The sequence below is a fragment of the Globicephala melas genome, chromosome 11 (genome assembly GCF_963455315.2).
Source record: "Globicephala melas chromosome 11, mGloMel1.2, whole genome shotgun sequence".
Lineage (NCBI taxonomy): Eukaryota > Metazoa > Chordata > Mammalia > Artiodactyla > Delphinidae > Globicephala > Globicephala melas.
Window position 1 is genome coordinate 9,095,107 of NC_083324.2, and position 21,992 is coordinate 9,117,098.

General features: G+C 42.0%; 1 protein-coding gene across 13 annotated transcripts in view; it reads right to left on the bottom strand.

The window, feature by feature from the left end:
* GRM7 (glutamate metabotropic receptor 7) overlaps positions 1–21,992 on the bottom strand; it is an 858,094-nt gene that overhangs the window by 180,785 nt on the left and 655,317 nt on the right. For all 13 annotated transcript variants that reach the window (XR_009565806.1, XR_009565810.2, XR_009565807.2 and 10 more), the window contains one exon: positions 1,502–2,437. Coding sequence is in view for 6 of the 13 variants with exons in the window: in XM_060307845.1 (XP_060163828.1) it covers positions 1,502–2,437 (936 nt within the window). In the remaining 7 variants the exon portion in view is untranslated. The remainder of the gene's footprint in view (positions 1–1,501; positions 2,438–21,992) is intronic.

Below are 21,992 nucleotides of genomic sequence, written 5' to 3' on the forward strand. Positions count from 1 at the left end.
CTGTCCTTGGTTTTAGAATTCTATGTGCTTTCATAAGATATTTGCCTTTTTCATTTTAAACACAGTCCAATCTTATAGCTGCTAAATCAAACTGTTTAGGTAAAAGACATCTTTTCAGTTGGAAAACCAGTCAAAGTCCATTCATCCTTTCTATGATTATAAACAACCGGATTCAACTAATTCCCAGAAGCGGAGATTTGTAAATTTGTAGACATTTCTACTTCAATCCTTGTTCTCCCCACTTAGGGCGTTAAGTCCTTGAATGTTGAAGAGGCTTCTCCAACGTGACGTGGTACCAGGCTAGACGCCCGATGTGCCGACTTCTAATCAAGCTGTAACTGTGCTCTCCCTATAGAGCGCGCCAGTGAGGACTTAAGTCTCAGTTCTGGCTTCAGCTGTACCGACATGCCAGAGCTACCTTCACTGAGTAAAGGTCACCACATCGTATTAAGATCAACCTATTAGCATCGCCCAGTTTGCATATATACAAAACAATATCCAGGTGAGCACAGACGTATGTGAATCACGTTTAGAATCAATACGGTAGCGTTGCCTGATTTGCGCACACGTCAGACCTCCAGCTACACATGTATTAGTTGCGTTAGGATTCAACGTATTAGGACTGCCTAGCTTACAGACTCATAAAAAACATGAAACTCTATATATGGGGAGGGGGAGGTCATGTACACTGAACATATCTAGGATCAACATTTTAGGGCCCACCAATTTTGAAAACTTTGAACTTTTGCAGCCAGGTGACACTTCCCCTGTGATGTACTGGCCCTTCCACTGCTGGAGACTTGACTCTCTGATATCGCTCTGCCTCACTTGAGGCAATTACTGTACATCTAGCTGTAGGGAGCCTATAGACTGGAATGACAACCAAAGGTCTCCTATATCCACCCATTTAGAGATACATGTACATACAGACATATGTTGTATAGTTCACACACATGATCCAATCCACAGTGAGCGCCTACACAGCCACTAGGAAGAGACAGAGCTGGTGATGACCATCCTTCTCCTGGGAAATAACGGACTGTGGCCCTCCTCTCTTATCCCAAGGAAATACATATGAAAGAAGAGGGAGTGGGTAATGAATGAATAGGAAGGTTTAATTTAGACAGATTGGATTATGTTATACTGCATAATCTCTTGCTACATTGCATCACTCTCTGATCAGTTGACTTGAAAAGTCTATACCTCTGGTTGGTTTCCAGTGGAATGACTGTATTGGATTGGCCAAAAAGTTCGTTCGGGTTTTGGGTACGACGTCACAGAAACACCCGGAAGAACTTTTTGGCCAACCCAATAGCACAGCCCAAGGCAGGTTGTGGACTTCTGTAGCACTGATGCCTATTAACTCAGGATTTGTCTGGTCTTGGGAATACCATTCTGCAGTTTTAAAACCTCTTGCTCTATACAATCGATGTGGCTTCAATATTTTCAAAAAGGAACACATTTTTGAAACGCATGGTGTGCAGTGTGCATTTTCACTTACCTTTTCCGCCGACTGAGCGGTGCCAAAAAAAATGGGAATGAAGGCAAGCCAGACTATACATGTTGTGTACATGGTGAATCCAATGGGCTTGGCTTCATTAAAATTCTCTGGGACACCCCGAGTCTTGATGGCATACACAGTACATGTGACCATGAGAAGAATGCTATATCCCAAGGAGCAGATAATCTGGAGATCCGTAATGTCACATTTGAGAACTCCCCGGGCCTGCTCAGGGTTCATTGTCTTATGTTCATCATAGTCTATGATGATGTTGGGTGGGTCAACACCAAACCAAATGAAAACACCTAGAAGCTGAACTGATATTAAACTAGAAGTGATCGCCAGCTGTGACGTTGGGCTTATGAGTCTGGGAGCTGTCACTGACTTCTTGCCCTGTTCGAATATGCGATAAATCCGATTGGTTTTTGTCAAAAGGGCTGCATAACTGATGCACATACCCAAGCCCAAGAAAACTCTCCGGAAAGAACACACTGCCACGTCAGGTTTGGCTATCATCAGGAAAGTGATGATGTAGCAAAGAAAGATGCCCGTCAACAGAACATAGCTCAGTTCCCGCCCAGATGCCCGGACGATGGGAGTGTCATTGTAGCGGATGAAAGTGGCCATGACAAATATAGTGGCGATGATCCCCAACATGGCGAGGAAGACAGGGATGACGGCCCAGGGGGAGTGCCACTCCAGTTTGATGATGGGGATATCCTGGCAGCCGGTTCGGTTTTCATTGGGTCGCTGGTCGTAGGGGCAATGCTGGCATGTCATCTCATCAAACTGGTACTGGTAGCCATCGCAAGGCTCACAGGTCCAGCAGCAAGGAGTTCCCTTCTGTGTCTTCTTTCTTTGCCCAGGCTTGCATGGCAGTGTACACACTGACGGCGGGATCTCCCGGAGTCCTTTACCCCACTGCATGTCCTCTATCTGCAACAAGAAATAAGAAGGTGCAACAGGTAGATTAGTCAAGAGGAAAGAAAAAGACCAATAACAACAAACAGTAATGATAACAACATGTGAGACTTGACAAGGTAAAGTAACCCCCAGCTGTAGGAGCTACAACCAAGATTCAACCCCACACCATCTCACTATAGCATCCTCAGTCTTCACCACTGTAGAGTGTGCCAAACATGCCGGATTGTTAAGAATTCCCTGTGGTAGCTATTGGAAATACAGACTCCCTGTTCCCACCCTAGACCCCCTGTTCCCACCCTAGACCCCCCCCCCAAATAAGAATATCCTGAAAAGGAGCCTTTGGATCTTCATTTTCAACAAGTACTCAGAGGATTCTTAGGATTAGATAAAGTCAGAGACTACTGACATGCTCTCTACTGCCGCCTCCTGGGTAATAAGTGCAAATGTCCCAAATTAAGTTAAAAATCTTAAGTAACGTGAAAAGCTATATTCATTTCCCTTATTAGATGCTTTTGTGTTTTTTAATTGTTTTTAAATTATTTTGGATGATATTGCAGTGCTAACCACCTTTTCTAAAATTCTGTAGGCATCACTGCCATTTTCATTGAGAAATTTTGAAGCAAATGAACCTATTCTATTTATCACAGAGGAGTGATAAGGTTCATTATTGAAAGTTTTAATTGTAGTTAACGAAGCATTTGATAAGAAAGTAATATGGTCTGGAAACCTTTCAAGATGAGCCATGTACCTATTTGGAGATGAAATTTAAACTAAAACACTATATCCTAGAGGAGGATGAACGTGTGCTTGCTTATTTAGAATATTGGCTTTCTGGAGGGGAATTCATAATTAACAGTCTTCTGAGAAATAATGGCATCAGAAACAAAGAAGAACTTTATTACGGGGCTGATATCTCATCTTTTCCAGCACAGCATCTATTCTTTTTTTCCTGATATCAGTTCCTCACTTTTTTTTTTTTTCCTATGTACTTTCTGTGAGATGGGATTTACACGGAAACTCCAGGGGTGACAAGCAAGACCCAGGCTGGGCCAATTAGGATAGTGCGTCGTTCTCAAGCTTGAGTCCACATTAGAATCACTTGGAGGTGTTTTTACAACCCAGCGTGCTGAACCCCACTCTCAGATTTTCTGATTCACTGGGACTAGGATGGGGCCCGAGAGTATACATTTCTAACAAAATCACAGATGGTGTTGCTGGAGATTCTCTAGTCATCACACTTTGTCAACCACTGATACATTCCAACCTCCTAGCCCCAGAGACTGGGTCAGGGATGGGGTCATTACAGAATGGCACAACATTTAACTTCACGGCTTTTACAGAGATTACGTAGGATGAAAATCTTTGTTTCTGCTGGATTTGCAGGTTCCAGGATGTAAGGATGCTGGTGCTCATGGCTATAAAGAGGAAGTTATTTCTCAGAGGAAGAAGCCAATATCAAGGAAAGCAGAGTAGAGAATTGAAGAGAAAGATTACTGATAAACCTGTTTAAGCTCCTGGTAACGGCTCTGCCTGAAGCAGGTTTTCCCTATATTGTGTCATTATGTGACTCAGTAAACTGCTATGCTGAAGTACTTTGAATTGCATTTCTCTTACTTGTAACCAAGGGTCCTGAAAAATATACCTACTAAATGAATAATTTTAGTATCTACGTGTTGCAAAAGATGTACTTAAAAAATACACGAATACATTCCAATGGACAAATCTGGCTGATACTCCCCATATCTAGTTAATCAAATTTTTAAGATATGTGAACAAAAATATAGGTTAGAAAGATACTGGAAAGTCTTAACTATTTTTATTGATTGATTGATTGATTGATTGATTGATTTGGCTGTGTTTGGTCTTCGTTGCTGTGTGCGGGCTTTCTCTATGTTCGGGGAGTGGGGGCTACTCTGTTGTGGTGTGAGGCTTCTCACTGTGGTGGCTTCTCTTGTTGCAGAACACGGGCTCTACGTGCGCAGGCTTCAGTAGTTGCAGCATGCGGGCTTCGGTAGTTGTGGCACACGGGCTCAGTAGTTGTGGCTCAGAGGCTTAGATGCTCCGCGGCATGTGGGATCTTCCCAGACCATGGATCAGAACCCGTGTCTCCTGAATTGGCAGGCGGATTCTTAACCACTGCACCACGAGGGAAGTCCCTGAGCCTTTTTTAAATGCATACTTTTAAGACATAAGGGGGGGAACTAATTTATTGCTCAGTGGAATTGGAATGCTCTGTTAAAACAGGATGCAGTGTATAGCAAGGTGTGATGATTCCATCAAAACTTGAATGAGAACTACATTCAACATCTGAATCAAATGTAGTTAACTCTGGGGAAAAGAACGGCTCAAGGATTAAACTTTATAAAATATTATAACCTTCTAGTGATTGAATTTAAACTTTAATCAGAGACCCAAGTATCTTTGGATGACTCCTATGAACTCATCTGCCTGAGCACAAAGCCCAAGTCAGCACTAATAAATCTAACCAGATATAAAACATAATCATTTCTTTCTCAACATCATCATTTTTGCACCAGTAGGTCATTGTCAGCCATCCCAAAGTCATATAATTAAGGAAATAATTTGTAATAAGGGAGAAAAAGACATGCATTAACTTTATAAACGTCCAATTTCAAGAAGTTGGAACCTAAAACATTGCTATTATTAACACAAATGTTTCAAAATATCAAAGTAAAAGGCCCTACACATGGTTAGGAAGAAAGACTAACAAAAAAAACTTACAAATAAATATCATTAGCTAAACTTGAGATCACCTGATTCCAACACGACTGGGAACTAATATACCATATGATTAAACTTAAGCTATGGAATAGATGTAGGGCTCATACAAATATAAAAACAAATTATCATTATATGTAATATTTTACAGCCAATTTCATATGTTGCCAGCTTGCAATCCCCCCTCACCACAAATAAAATGGTCAGCAATGCGGAACAGCTTTTTTTCTCAACTTAACCAAATGTATACAACAGCTATAACCACAAACATTACATTGACTACTTAATTTGTTTTCAATTTTCATTTAAAGTAGATCTCAACTCTATTTAATTGTATATATTAAAGCAACAAAGTTGCTTCTTGCTCCAAATGAACGGAAGTCTAATTTACTTGTTTTGCCAACAAAAATCATTATTTATTGAAAATATAATTTATGTTCCATAAAGGTACCAACTAACCTTTAAGAGCTCCAGTAAGTGAGAATTTTGTTAAAGTGACACATATGATTTGTGTATATCTTTACCTATCCACCCAAATTTAGTGCCTTGTTTCCTAAGAAGAAACAGCTGCAAATGACCACGGGCACCTATTTTTTTTAAAGAGGGTAACAATTTAGGGTTTTGAAAAATTAACTGTAATGTCAATTGACTTTGTCAAAAGGCTAGAAGGAATGCAAATTTCAAGTTTGTTCTAAACTCTGCAACAGAACTGTGTTTTATTTAGTTAGCTGGAAAGCCAAAGTTAAATTGCAGAAAGATGTAAAAAATTAATAAATAGAAATCTCAATTAAAGAGTGTCAGGAGAAGGGGGAGATCTCACGCCCGGTGCCCATAGCTGAACCCAACAGGAAGAAGATTCCTCTTCCTTGGCAAGGACTCGACCAATGAAAAGCCATGAACCTTTTACTATTGCCCTCCAACTTCCTTCTCCCCTCTACAAAAGTGTTCTCCTTTCCTTGCTGTGAGGGGTCTTGCATGTGGCTTGCCACGGTTTCAGACCCGAATTGCAATTCTCTTGCTGATCTCAAGTAAACCCATCTTTGCTGGAGCAATATATGTCAGTCTATTTATTTCAGGTCAACAAAGATTAGGAAAAAGGCTAGGATGTTTACCATCGTCTTCTTTAGAAGATACAGTTCTAAATTCCCTGATAAGAATGCATTTTCTTCCCGGACATCCCAAGTTTATGGTTATTGGATACTGGATCAGCTCAGTAGCTGGCTCATGGCAAAGCACTGTTGAGATCTCAGCCCTTGGCAAGAGAATACACCTGTAAAGCTAGTATCATCAATTAACACCATGCATGGCACATAGATTTTATGGATAAGTGAATCAATGGTTTAAAAAAGAGAAAATTAGGGAATTCTGGCCAATGAAAGCAAAAATAAGCCTTTTGTGGAGTCCTAGGAAAGCGTTCTTCACTCTTTAAAGTAGAGACACAAAGAAGAGAGATGCTGTCTTCAGCCTTTGATGTGTGCAAATGTGATAGATGGAGCTGCAGCAGCCATTCTGCCACCACGAAGAGACAAGCTGAAGGAACAAAGCTGATATGCTGAGGATAGTAAAACAAAAACAAAAACAGAATTTGTATCTTTGATGCTCTCAGAGTAACTTTCTAGGCTCAACATGGAGCCACTCCTGTATGGGGTGCCACGTCCGTAAGCCAAAACTAAGATAACTTTCACATTCCTGTGAACAAGCTTCACTCGAACAGAAATGCAGTACATCTACAGCCAATCTCCAAAGGCTAAGTCAACTCAGGGGCTTCTCACCCCAAAAAGGGTTGACTGTGTGGGCCCAGCCCATCAGATAATTTTTATATGTCTTTTCCTTATTCTTTATCCTATGAGAGCTTTCTGCTTTCCACCCCATTTTGCAGTTCTCTGAAAGAAGACTGTCCACAAAATGTTAAATAAGGTGTGTCTGTACTGCCTAAATTGTCTTCTTTAATCATTTATTTTAACAGTGGCAATTTTTTTTTTTTTTGCGGTACGCGGGCCTCTCACTGTTGTGGCCTCTCCCGTTGCGGAGCACAGGCTCTGGACGCGCAGGCTCAGTGGCCATGGCTCACGGACCCAGCCGCTCCGCGGCATGTGGGATTTTCCCGGACCGGAGCACGAACCCGTGTCCCCTGCAACGGCAGGCAGACTCTCAACCACTGCGCCACCAGGGAAGCCCCAACAGCGGCATCATTTTGTCAACCAAATGAACCAACACTGGTACCACCCTACACTGAACTGCGAACATGAAACAATAAACTTCCCTTGGTTAACCAATACCTCATGGGTAGCCCACTACTTGTAGTCAAACATTTTAACACACTCTTTCTTATTTCTGCAGCTGGTACGTGAAGGCCTGAGACTACTGGACAGTTCGGCAATAATTCAAGTTCTTGCGTGGGTAGTAGAGAGTTCCAGGAGGAAAGGAAACTTGTGAATCACACGTGATCGGATACACTTGTCTTTGTCTCCTGAAAGCACTCAGAAAAGAGGGCGGTAAACACCTGGACTCAAAAAAATCAGCTGTGACTCCACTGCTTCAGGCTCAGAGAGAATGAAAAAGGACCTGTCAGCTAAAGTTCTTTAGCACATGTGTTTGGCAAGGAAAAACTGGGGTCTGGCTCTAGCAGAGAAAGCTATTCCACCGGGGACGTGCAAACCTTATAATCACTGGAATTTTAAAATAAAACCCAATGAGTTGCTGTCTTACTGCCAAATGCAGGAATCAAACAGAGAGGATTTTTATAAACACTGTTCAGTGCATCCATTTTTATCTAGAAGACATCTTCTCTCTGAAGGAAAACTGTGTCACTGCAGGGATATTTTCCCCAGTGAAGTTTCATTTGCATTTTCCAGCGCACACTCCGTAGAGCGAGCTGGCTGGTGCTTTTGTTGCATAATTCTTTGCAACAGCATCATTTTAACTTACTAAAACCTTAATAGAATGAGCTAATTTAACAAGAGCTTTCTTATTAAACACCATTTGTTCATTAAAATATATTTGTCCTGGCTAATTTATGAAAAAATCTTTTCAGGAAAAATGCACAAGGATGCTGAATTTCTAATACTAGAAAAGAACCAGGTTTAGGTTCCGGTGGGGAGTGGGTAAGGTAGAATGGCTTTACAAGGAATTTTGTAGTATCTCAATGGCTTTTTTTTTTTCTTTTTTAAGCCTCAGCCCCGATTGTTAAATTTTAGGCAGCAGGACTGGACTATAAAACAGAATTTCGGGACTGCTATAAACGCACTTAATTCAAATTCTACTTATTCAAAATTTGCAATTATTTGTACAATTCATCGTGTTTAATATACTCTAGGAAGGAAGTACCATACACTTTCTTCATTAAACTGTATATAAAAGATTGTACATAAAAGAGCACATAATTGACTAGTTTTTAACTACGGTAGTCCCTGGGCACCCATGGAGGGATTTAGAGCTTCATCTCACTGTAAAGCACCTCGAGGTCCAAGATGTGGACAGCTCTGTACTGCTACTAAGACCTTTTTTAAAAAAAATTTTTACTGAACTATAGTTACAACGTTGTGTTAATTTCTTCTGCACAGCAAAGCAACTCAGCTATATGTGTATATATATATATTCTTTTTCATATTCTTTTCCATTATGGTTTGTCACAGGATATTGAATATACTTCCCTGTGCTGTACAGTAGGACCTTGTTGTTTATCCATTCTGTATATAAGAGTTTACCTCTGCTAACCCCAAACTCCCATTCCTTCCCTCCCCTCCCCCCCACCCCTTGGCAATCAGAAGTCCGTTCTCCATGTGACTCTGTTTCTGTTTTATGGATATGTTCATTTGTGTCATATCTTAGATTCCACACATAAGTGATTTCATATGGTATTTGTCTTTCTCTTTCTGACTTAATTCGCTTAGTATGCTAATCTCTAAGTCCATCCATGTTGCTGCAAATGGTATTATTTCATTATTTTTGATGCCTGAGTAATATTTCATTGGATATATATATGTATATTTATATATATGTATGTATTGAATACACACACACACACACCATCTTCTTTAGCCATTCCTTTGTTCATGGACACTTAGGTTGTTTCCATATCTTGGCTATTGTGAATAGTGCTGCTATGAACACAGGGGTGGATGTATCTTTTCCAATTATAGTTTTGTCTGGGTATATGCCCAGGAGTGGGATTGCTGGATCATAAGGCAGCTCTATTTTTAGTTTTTTAAGGCACCTCCATACTGTTTTCCATGGCGGCTGCACCAATTTACATTCCCACCAACAGTGTAGGAGGGTTCCCTTTTCTCCACACCCTCTCCAGCATTTGTTATTTGTATACTTTTTAATGATGGCCATATGACGGGTGTGAGGTGGAACCTCATTGTAGCTCTGATTTGCATTTCACTGATAATTAGCGACGTTGAGCATCTTTTCATGTGCCTCTTGGCCATCTGTATGTCTGCTCTGAATTAAGACCTGTTTTTGAATTATGCCAGTGGCTCCCAAACTTGGCTGCACATTTCAATCGCTTGGGGATCTTCTAAAAATTCCAAATAGGCAGCAGGGTGTTTGAAAGCTCCTCTGGTCATATGTAGACAAGTATGAGAAAGAATGAACTAAACTCTCTGAAGGGCTGGAATTTAGGAGAAAATATTTGCTTTGTTTAGAGAATCTATTGACTGCAGGCTTCTATTCTTGACCTTAGGATGCACTAGCTCTCATTAAAAGTCCGAGAAGGTCACCTAAAATTCTCAGTTATACTCTTATGGTTTAATGGGAAAGTATGGCGCTGTAGTGGAATTATAAATTTTCACAGTTCAGGAAGGTCTCCGGACTTATATTTCATAATGTCATTGGCTAAACAACTTAAAATGCCTAGAAAGGCTCAGCCCATAAAGCAAACAACTGATGTGAGAGTAAAAGAGTGCTTCTCCTCAAAACAAAGTCTAAAGGAACACAAAATAAATTACATGTCCATGCAAATACATATTGAATTATGCATCAAGAATAGACTTCATTAGTAGTTCTGCCAAAATGATCTGCATTTACTATTTCTTTTTTTGTTTTGTTTATTTATTTATTTTTGGCTGTGTTGGATCGTCGCTGCGGCGCACGGGCTTTCTCTAGTTGCGGCGAGGGGCGTCTACTCTTTGTTGAGGTGCACAGGCTTCTCATTGCGGTGGCTTCTCTTGTTGTGGAGCACAGGCCCTAGGCACACAGGCTTCAGTAGCTGTGGCACGTGGGCTCAGTAGTTGTGGCTTGTGGGCTCTAGAGCACAGGCTCAGTAGTTGTGGCGCACGGGCTTAGTTGCTTCGTGGCATGTGGGATCTTCCTGGACCAGGGCTTGAACCCATGTCCCCTGCATTGGCAGGCGGATTCTTAACCACTGCGCCACCAGGGAAGCCCTGCATTTACTATTTCAATGCTTGCGTTTTCCTTAAGTACAAGAGGAAAGGCAGGTGGCATTTATTAAATTTGCATAATTAAAAGCTCCGAGACCGATTGAACAGTTTGCCCCCAAAGTAATTCTACATTTCTTTCTTTATCACACCTTTTTCTATACCTCTAACTAAAAAAGGGTTATCTTTACTTGGCTTCAGATCTTCCTTTTATTTTTTTTTAATTTTATTTTTTCCAGAAGAATCAGGACAGCCTTCTGGGGAACCTTCGAGTTTTCACAATGTTGATGCTTTTTCAAAATTACCATATACTCAGTTGGCCAAACAATACATATCTGCTGACACTAGTTAGCTAACTCTTTCAGAAACAAAACTGCCAGAAGAGCCATCTCCTTATCATGTGCACGTTACCTACAAATCATCTCTTATCTAGTCCCCGCCTGGGGACACAGTTCCCTAAATGATGATTACCGATCAAACATTAGGTATTTAATCTTGCTTGAATTATTAAAAACATTTGAAAGTAGTTTTTTAAAGCACAGATTTAAGAATAATTTACAATGTAAACATATTCACATGGATGCCTCAAAAATACCTCAAATAAACTTGTTCAAAACTGAATTCATGACCTTCACCATGAACTGGCAAACTATGGCCCCCAGTGCGCCAAATCCTGCCCACCACCTGATTTCATAAATAAGGTTTTCCTGGGACATCACCACACTGCTCATTTACATATTGCCTCTAGCCGATTTTAGGCTACATTGGTAGAACTGAGTAGTTGTGAATGCATGGCCCGCAAAACCTAACCTATTTACTATCTGGCCCTTTACAGGAAACACTGGCTGACTCAGAGGCAATGACAAAGAAGGACAAAGCCCTAGCGCACGGCAGCTTTATCAATGCATAAACCAGAAGCTGTGTCATCGCTGACATCTTCCTTTCCTTTGGTCCCCACCCCCTCCCCCCATATCTAAGTGACCAACACCTTGTGTTGGGTTTCCCTCTTGCAATCACTTACATTAATTATTTTATCCAGCAAACTATGTATTAAGTAAGGTTACTGGGTGCTGCATCCCGTTTTAATTGTCGGCAGCAAAAGAGACAGAAATGAACACCTTAGAGAAATGAATCCTCTTTTCTCACCTGTTATCACACCTCCTCTGCAAAAGCTTTCTATGCGGTTTCTTCACCTCTCTTTCCTGCTGGCCTTTCCCTAATCCCATCCTCTGCACCAGAGCCAGGAGGATGCTTTAGCATGGAGATGTGATCACATCACCTTTTTTGCTTAATTCTTCAGTGGCTTCTTATTGCTCTTTAGCCTCCTAGCTGAGCATCGTCTCAAAGGGACACACACCAGGTGGCTTCTCTCTCCTGGCTCTATGAGTCCCATGAAGCACCCTGCCCCACGGTGGCTTCTGTGCTGTAACTAGCTGTTCAATACCTCTTCCGCTTACCGGACACTTGCTCAGGATGCCCCCACCCTCACTGGGTTGGTTCCTCCTTTTATAACATCTCAAGGATCCCTCCTCAAAGAATTTAACACCATTTGTAATTGTGCAGATATGTGACTCATTAAAATCTGTCTCCCAATTCCTCTGTAAACCCAGTGATTTCAGAGCTTCCATCCACTTTACTCAATGCTGGAAACCCAGAATCTGAGAGGGGAATCAAGAACACTGGCAGGTGAAAGAGGTGAGAGAAAAGACTGACCACTACTGTAGAAACGATTTTCCCCCGGCCAAAACTGGAGTTTAACTGTAAGTGGAGTCGATCAAAGGATCCATAAGGACTTACGTGAGTCTCATCTATTTGTTGGTCATTTAATACACATCTGAAGAATGGAAGTTTATATGTGGAATGTCCTCGGCATTTTGAGAGGAGAAAGGGAATTAAATCTGGAGCACCAAGTTGCTAGGTAGTGGAAACACGAACATAGCTAACACACCACGGGGAGTCAGAACAATCGCTGCAGCCAAGGACAGAAGTGGATTTCAATAGGTCCCTGACCACTCTCTGAACATTCTCCTCCGGTAAACTTAGCTACAGCTCAAAATAGAAAGAACACGAGCTAGGAAGTCAGCCTTTCCTGGGTTCAAAGACTGGCTTCGTCAGCGCCAGACAGTATGACCCAAGGCGAGTCAACCATGTGAAGCGTGTTTCCCTAGCTTATTTGTAATGAATGACATGCATTGTGACAAATGAGATTGCATGTATAAGGTGTGTGTCTCAGACATCGTAAGTGCCTAATTATTAATTTTTACTGGAATATTTTATGCCTTCAGTGATCAACTTAAGTCTAATAAATCCAGGCAAAAACTTAAAGATGGCTATTGTCAGGCCTCCCCTCTCTCTTGAGCTCTGATTCTTCCAGCCACATATTATCAGCAACTAATGCTATAGTGGCATTTCAGACTCTACATATCTAAAACTAGAAGTACCGCCTTCCTTCCCGTTTTCTAGATCTCTCCACCCACCCTCCAACCTGTCCTGCTATACCAGAGGAGTTAATAACATGAGCCTTGGACTCAGACAGACATGGGTTCAAATCCTAGCAGAGTGACACTGGCCAAGTCATTTTTTTTTTGTTTTTAAATCCTTATTGGAGTTGCTTTACAATTTTGCGTTAGTTTCTACTCTACAGCAAAGTGAATCATCCATACGTATACAATATCCCCTCTTTTTTGGATTTCCTTCCCATTTAGGTCACCACAGAGCACTGAGTAGAGTTCCTGCTGCTATACAGTAGATTCTCATTAGTTATCTATTGTGTACATAGTATCAATAGTGTATATACGTCAATCCCCATCTCCCGATTCATCCCATCCTCCCCTTTTCCCCTTGGTATCCAGACGTTTGTTCTCTACGTCTGTGTCTCTATTTCTGCTTTGTAAATAAGATCGACTCTACCAATTTTTTCAGATTCCAATATATGCATTAATATATGATATTTGTTTTTCTCTTTCTGACTTACTTCACTCTGTAGGACAGTCTCTAGGTCCATCCACATCTCTACAAATGACCCAATTTTGTTCCTTTTTATGCATGAGTGATATTCCATTGTATATATGTACCACATCTTCTTTATCCATTCTTCTGTTGATGGACATTTAGGTTGTTTCCATGTCCTGGCTATTGTAAATAGGGCTGCAATGAACTTTGGGGTGCATGTGTCTTCTTGAATTATGGTTTTCTCTGGGTATATGCCAGCAGTGGGATTGCTGGGTCACATGGTAGCCAAGTCATTTAAGCTCTCTGAACCTTATTATTTTTTTTTTCAACTGTGAAATGCACATAGCAATGATTACCTCCTAGAATTGAACCGAGGAGGACCCTGTGGGGCTTCTGGGCACAAAAGCCTTTCTGTGTCCCCTTCCCTGAGTTCCAAAGGGCAGATTCAAACCGTTGCTAATCAGGGAAGGCGGGGGTGGGGAGGGATGCAGAGACCAGGGAGGAACGGCCAAGAAACAATGGTGCAGCCTTGGGGCGGGGTCCTGGTCCCCCTTCAAGGGACACACATAACAATATCTTTGAGCTCTTCTGCAGAACTAAAATCCCCACCAAATGGAAGGTGTTAACTACCTGATGAAGCACTCTTCATATCAGAGAAGGGCACAGTTGGCCCCATCATCACCTGATGCCAGGTGGCCCTTATCAACAACCCCGCCCCTTGACTATAATACCCCTCACAAACCCACCCCCCGTTAGGACACACAGTTCTGAGGGCATTAGCCCACTGTGGCCCCCTTTGCCTGGCAAAACAATGAAGCTATTCTTTTCTACTTCACCCAAAACTCTGTCTCCAAGAATTAATTCGGTGTCGGGGTACAGAGGCCAGATTTGGCTTCAGAATTACTGAGAAAATGAATGGATGTGAAGCGTGTAGTCTGGCCCATAGTAAAACCTTAATGAGTTTTATCTACTGCAATTATTATTAGCGACTGTACTGTCATCTTTGACGCCTCGTCCACCTTGCTCCCCTCAAAAAATAGCAAAGTTTGTTCCAATCTTCTCCATAAACGTCTTTCCTCTTTGTCCCCAAACATTGCTCTCTTAAAGTTATTATCCTGTCCTCTCAGTTACTCTCTTTGCTATCAGTCTTCCCTGTCGGTTCTTATTCCTCTCCTCTGCTTTATTTCTCTACATTGTTAAGTTACTATCCGAAATTAAACATCCGGGTGGTTACTTCTGTGTTCATCTCCCTCCATGTGAAGAGATCACATTTATGTTGTTTCCTTATGTCCACCCTATGCCTAGAAGAGCGGCTCACAGATGCTATTTGTCGTGAAGTTGCCAGGGCGGCTTCTTGGAAGGCGAGTGTGGTTCTACTGCACCTTCATCAACCTCCAGCCCCACCCATACCCATCTTCCTTCTAGCAAAGGGCACTGCTTGCGCTTCCCTTCAATACCCTATGGTTCCCTATTTGCATTATTTAGTTTATACTCAGCCTTTTAGCTGTCATGCTTTTCCCCTAATTCTGCAACCATTCAAATAACCCAAATCTTCTCTGAAGCCTCCAAGCTGGAAATGCCCTCTCCCTCTGTTGACATCTCTCAGCATTTTATCTGTGCTAGTCTCCTGCCTCTTCTGCTTCCACTGAGAAAACTGGGGCTATTATGTATTTGTTTAAATGCCCAACAGAGCCTAAAAGATGGAATGAAACTTGGACAAATTCTATTCCAAGAAAAGACATAAAGGGATACACCCTTAGGAGAAAATGCCTTCTTTTAGTGCCCGTGAATGCTCCTTATTCTTCCTTTTCGTTTGAGCCTCCCAACTCTGACTTGCTTAAATATGACAAACTATACAAGCAAGAACAACAGAAGTCCTCATATCTCTGCTACTAAATCTTCTTTTTTAATCCGTGCAGCCATTCATCTTAGGTTTGCACACTCCAGACAACTTGCAAATTGCTTTTCACCCACTCACCTGGGGTGAGTCATGCTCTCTGCCAGGTAAATGGGGAAGAATGCTGATCAGTTAGTTTACCCTCTGAGACAAGAAGAGCTTTTCATTTTCTGTTTTCTTTTCCCTCCTTTCTATTTTTCTATTCTCAGCCTCCGAATCTCTTGCTTCCCTTTGCTGAACTAGAGGATAGAAATTGTTTTCATACAGATTATTTAGCATCATTATCCCACATTTCATTCTGATGAATACGAGCCGTGCAACATAATCTTCTGAACACAGAAAACCACACTGTTCAGTATCACGATGTCAGGGGAGCCACAGTGCATATTAGTTTATTAAAGACCCTGAGAAGTAATGCTCTTAAGGAGAGATCGTGCTTTGATTTAAGACAGTGCTTTCTAATTCTTTGGAGTTCAGAACAAATAATTCTTTCCCCTGTTGTAACATTTATTATCTCAACATACTGCAGAATCTGTATCCCTCCAGTAACACTGTAGAAAACACTGACATTGGTTAACTAATATTTTGATTGGAATTCTAGCATTGCCTTTCAGATCTTTTCCCTTCTTGGACTAGTGTAACCTGTGGGGTCATGGAAAGTCAGAGAACACTAGTTCGGCTGTCAACTCTCAGAACACTAGCTGGATCGTCTTGGGCTTCTGTGCGGCTTAATTTTCTCGCCAGTAAAATGGAGTTGTTGGAGAATCAAATCTGATTGCATGTATGAGAGTGTGTTAAAGACAGTGATATCCAATTAAAATAGGTATTTTAATTTCTTCCTTCTAACTTTCATTATAAGAAGCAGCTCTTACTTCATGCGGTTTTCAGGTTTCTCTTGTCCACTGCCTCCACGCCTTTGTTCATGCAGCCTCTGCTGACTGGCACACCCTCTCCCCTACTCAGGTTATCAACACTGAGCCAGACATGTCCTCCTTGCGAACACCTGGTGAGCCAAACTGAAAAGCTAACCTCTGTTTTATAGAGAAATGGGTTACTGCTCTCTACAGACTGAGCATAAATCCATAAGTCTTGTTTCAGAGCACATGCTGTCCAGTGATGAGTTGGACAATCATCTCTTTCACAAACACCTCCAGGTTAATCCAAGGAAATAACTCAAATGGTTGGTTTAGCTGGCAGCTCAGAAGATGCGGTGGATGTGATATATTTGGTTCAGTGGTCCTTTGGTACCCTTCAAACAACATTTAATTAGGTAGCCACCTACTGGCCCTGGATTCTGTCCCATGCCCTAAGGAATTTTGCAGAAAGCTGTTGAGATGCATTTGTGTTGACATCTATATCCACAGGTATACAAACAAAATTAGGCTATTTAAGAAGTGGAATATGTATATGTATAACTGATTCACTTTGTTATAAAGCAGAAACTAACACACCATTGTAAAGCAATTATACCCCAATAAAGATGTTAAAAAAAAAAAAAGGAGTGGGGTCTACTGCCTTACACATTTGGAAGTGCACAAAGCGAAGAGAGGAGTGGCCTCTCCAAACAGCACACGCTATGGAATGAATGCCTGTGTTTCCCCGCCCCCTCCAAATTCATATGCTGAAGTCTAATCCCAATTGTGATGGTGGGGAGAAGGGGCCTGTGGGAGGTGATTAGGTCTTAAGAGTGGAGCCCTCATGAGCAGGATTAATGCCCTTAGAAAGGGACTCCAGAAAACTCCCTCACCAATTAGGATACAGTGAAAACATGGCCATCTTATGAACCAGGTGGCAGGCTTCACCAGGCACCGAATCTGCTGGTGTCTCGATTTTGGACTTTTGAGGTTCCAGAGCTGTGAGAAATTAATTTCTGTTGTAATAAGCCACACAGCCTATTGCATTGGGTAGTAACAGCCTGAATGGTCTAAGACAGCCTATTTGTTTATTTTTACACTGAGAAGCTAGGTTATCTTAGGAAGGTGAGACAAATTAAGCGTTTATTTCATTCAGTTTATATTTCCAGGACCGCTGGAACACAAGGGAGATGAAAAGTGCTTTTTCATCAAGAAAAGTGCACACAGTCTACAGGGACTATGCTAGTCAGGAAGGACTTTTTATGCCAAGATTCTGAAGTAGATGTAGGTTGGCTTTCCTTACACCAACCTTCTCACATCCTCTTGTATTTCTCCCGTCTCATAATTCAAAGGCCATTTACTGAGCAGTTCCTGTGTTCCATGCACTACATTAAGCCATGGCTATACAGATAAGATAAACGATTATTTCCTTTCCCTCTAGAGGATCCTGGTGTCATGGTAGAAATATGCATGTAAACTCAGTAAAATGCAATAGAATTCAAATACAACTGTGACCCAAATGGTCCTTAAGCTGTCTTTTCTAGAATATTGGAGCAGAGTCTCTGAGGGTGATTAAGTGTTCTTTAGTGAGAGTAGATGGGGAAAAAACATTCAGGAAGAGTGAGAAACTTAAGGAAATCCAAGAAAGCACGAAAGCACTTGATTCAAGGATGGCAATGAGGATGAGGGGCTGTAAGCAGTTTAAGGTGAGTGCAAGGAAGGAATAAAGAAGATGACGTTAGAGATACACGTAGGTGCCACTCATGGAATATCAGTTTGCTCATTTTAATTCAACAACCATTTCTCGGCCACCCAATGCACCAAGTGATATTCATTAGGATACAACTGTTAAACGGGTTGGGTAAGACTTCTTCAAGGAGCTCAGAATTCCTGGGACAGCTGAAGCAACATTACAACAAATTAATAAATTATATATTGTAACAGGTGTCGAGCACGAATGCAAATGCAAGGGCAACCCCAGGGCATCTACTTTAAAAAGAAGATGAGAGAGGCAGAAAAGGTGACTTTTAAGCTGTGACCTGAACGGTGAGGAGACATGCATGGGAAGTAACAGGGCAGGTGCAAAGGTGCTGAGGCAGGGAAGACCTGGTGTGTTAGAACAGTGCTTCTCAAACTTGAATGTGCCAACAAATCCCCTGGACATCTTGTTAAAATGCAGATTCTGATTTAGTCAGTCTCGGGGGGGAGGGTGGACTTGAGATTCTGCATTTTTAACAAGCTCCCAGGTGATGATGCAGGTCTGGGGACCACATTTTAAGAGGAAAGTGTTGGAGGAACAAAATGTCAGAGGGTTTGTCCAGAGCTTTGTGGTGAGGGTGGAGAGGAAGAAATCCCATTGGGAAGGATTGGCAGCAGGCCTACAATTCACCTCCAACTTTACTTGGGGTGGGAGGAGGGTGAATGAGGGAGGACCTTCCAGAAATATAGAAGAAAGGTTGCTTGGTCAAATTTCCTTTTGCTGGGACTTCCCTGGTGGTCCAGTGGCTAAGACTCCATGCTCCTAATGCAGGGGACCCAGGTTCCATCCCTGGTCAGGGAACTAGATCCCTTACGCTGCAACTAAAGATCGCCCATGCAGCAGCAGAGATCCCGAGCGCCAACTAAGACCCGGTGCAGCCACATAAATAAATAAATATTAAAAATAAATACAGAAAAACACAAATTTCCTTTTGCTAACAATAGACCTCCTGGTGGACAAACAAATGGTGTATCCTAGCTTGAGATTTTGTATCTATGGAATGCTTTAGTGGGATGTACCTAGTCTGTTGGTTCCCAGAAAAACATCATGAAGCTGTGTACCTAAGTTAAAAGTAATGATGCTTCATGGCCAAAACAGTTCTTACTTTTGTACATAGACACATACATTACTTCAAGATTTAATTTATCACTCTGGGCCAAAGTGTGACCTTAGGCAAGAGAGGACCTGAGGAATAATATTGGTACTTCCAGACCTCTCCCGACTTTGCCTGTGTCTCACAGCTATTTGTAACTCTGAAATTAGGAGTAAAACCCGTGACTGGGTGTTTAGGACTCAATGGTGTCCTCCGCAAATTCATATGTTGAAGTTCTAACCTGGCCCTCACCCTCAGAGTGACTGTTTGGAGACAGAGACTTACAGGAGATTATTAAGGTCAAAAGAGGTCATAAGGGTGGGGCCCAAATCTGACAGGACCAGCATCCTTATAAGAAGTGAAGAGTCACCAGGAGTATGTGTTCAAAGAAGAAGGGCCATGTGAGGACACAGCAAGAAGGTGGCGTCCACAAGCCACGAAGGAGGGGGTCTCACCAGAGACCCTTTTGTTTTCATTTCTGAATACCGGGTCCGTATTTTTACTTCCAAAACCTCTTGAGACCTAAAACTTCACCAGAAAAAGTTTTCTTTAGCTACAACCTATCAGAAAAGACTTTCCTTTGTCAACAGTACAATTCTTATTATTGAACATTCACTCTATGCCACGTATTGGATATGCTCTATCCCTAAGCCTCATTAAAAATCATGCAAGGTGAGAATTATTCCCTGTACCCTGTGAATAAGGAAACTTTGGCGCAGGTATTTTTTTTTACATATTCATTTATTTATTTTGTTATTACTTATTTGGTTGTGCCAGGTCTTAGCTGCGGCAGGTGGGCTCCTCGGATCACGGTCTCCTTAGTTGTGGCACGTGGGCTCCTTAATGGCATCTCAAGGGCTCCTTAGTTGCGGCCTGCCGGCTCCTTTAGTTGCAGCACGTGGGCTCCTTAGCTGTGGCATGTGAACTCTTAGTTGCGGCATGCATGTGGAATCTAGTTCCCTGACCAGCGATCGAACCCGGGCCCCCTGCATTGGGAGTCTTAACCACTGCGCCCCTGGGGAAGTGCCAGGCTCAGGTATTCAGCGTCTGAGTTCATAAACTTTCTGTTTACATCTTGGTGCCTTTCAGGCCACAAAAATAATGGACTTAAAAAAAAATGTATTTAGATACACATCTTCTAACAATTCAAGAGATGCATAATCACGTACAATGAAAAGTCGGTCCCCTTTCCATTCTTGCCAACAACTTCCTGAAGGCAAACACTATTAGCAGTCTCTTGTACACGTTTTAGTGGATTTGTGAAAATATCTTCACTAATTGCATTGCTTAACGTTAATTTCCGCGTGTGTGTGTGTGTTTCCAGGAGAGACAAGAGACAAAAAAAAAGACGAGCTCCAAGGGGTTCAAAAAATCATTCATTAAATATTGATCCTGCTTGTTTCTAAGCATCATTCTCTTCCTCGCCCAGCTCTGTGGCACTCTGAGGTTATATGCAGGTACAAAAAGCTGCCCGATTTGGAAACGGCTGGCTTAAGGGAACACAAAGGAGCTTTGCATATTCATGCCCCTGTTCAGAATTGTTTTTAATATTACTAATTATAAGTTATTTGAAGATTGTTAATGAGCTCAGGACTCTTACTGTTACAAAGTCTGTTTAATTTTGACTTTCGGTTGCTGCGTTCATGGGCGAAATTAAGTTTCTCAAGATAGCAAAGAGTTCTAGTCATTCTAACATGTGTTTACACACCCTCTCCTCTCCCTCTTTTCTTTCTCTTTGTCTCCCGTTTATGAATCTCTCCAGCCTGCAGCGGCCAGGCCACATCTACCTCTCTGCGCATCCTAGACACTGGTCACAGTGAATGTCTTCCTCAGACACAGCTCAGACTCTGTCATCTCCAGAAGGCACAAAGCAGTCCCAAACCTCCCCCTCTATAAACCCAGAGCATCTTGTTTCATCCTCCATTGTGGGATTATAACCAATATCTTCCTACGAGATTACTGTACATTCCTAAGGACCAGAATCCCATACTGTCTCTCAGAAAACCAACATAAGGTGTGTACAAAGGAAATACCTTGTGGTGGAAAAACGTGCAGGAGATTGTGGTTTCATATAACCCTGTGACCAAAACCATATTTTTCTTGTCATTAATTGTATGTTTTTAGGCCACTGAGGAGATCTTTCAGAACCTTTTTCTGAGCTGATAGATGAGAGTGGTGTCTGCCTTACAAGGTTACTAGAAAGATGAACCAGGATACATTAAAAGCACCCAAAACGTGGGAGGCGATGAAGACATGGTAATTCATTTCCTTTTTCTTCCTTCCACAATATGTTTTGTGAAGTGACAAATAATGTGATTCTAATTGTAATCTTAAATTGATATTAAGATTTGAAACTTCAGAACAACTTCTTCATGGTCTCTCTCCCCAGATTCGGCACCATGTCCACGGATGGCACGACTTTCCACGCAATTTCGGAACTCAGAAGCCCTGGAGGGTCTCTCTGGACACTTCCTCCTTCTCATCTTCCACACGTGATCCATTACCAAGTCCTATGTGTTTGGCCATCTAAGTGCCTGCACTTCTCACTGTGCACCTCTATCCCCCAGACACTGAGCTGTCTTGGCTTCTCATGAAGTCCTTGACTCTTAGAGGAAGCTTCCCTCTGGTCCACATGCATCCACTCAACTCCACCCTCCGGACACAGTGATCTTCTCCAGAGGCAAATCTGACCTAGTCAGCAGCCTACTCTTCTCTGCTCAAAGCCCTTACACGGGTTTTCATTGCTCTGAAGTGAATGACCATTATTCACATGGTGGCCTTCAGCACCCGCTCTTCTGGCCTCATGCCATATGCCACGGTCCCCTTAGCTTTCTTCAAAGGCTTACCCACGTTTGAGTCATTAGAGCACATCTGCCCCCTCTGAAGAACAGC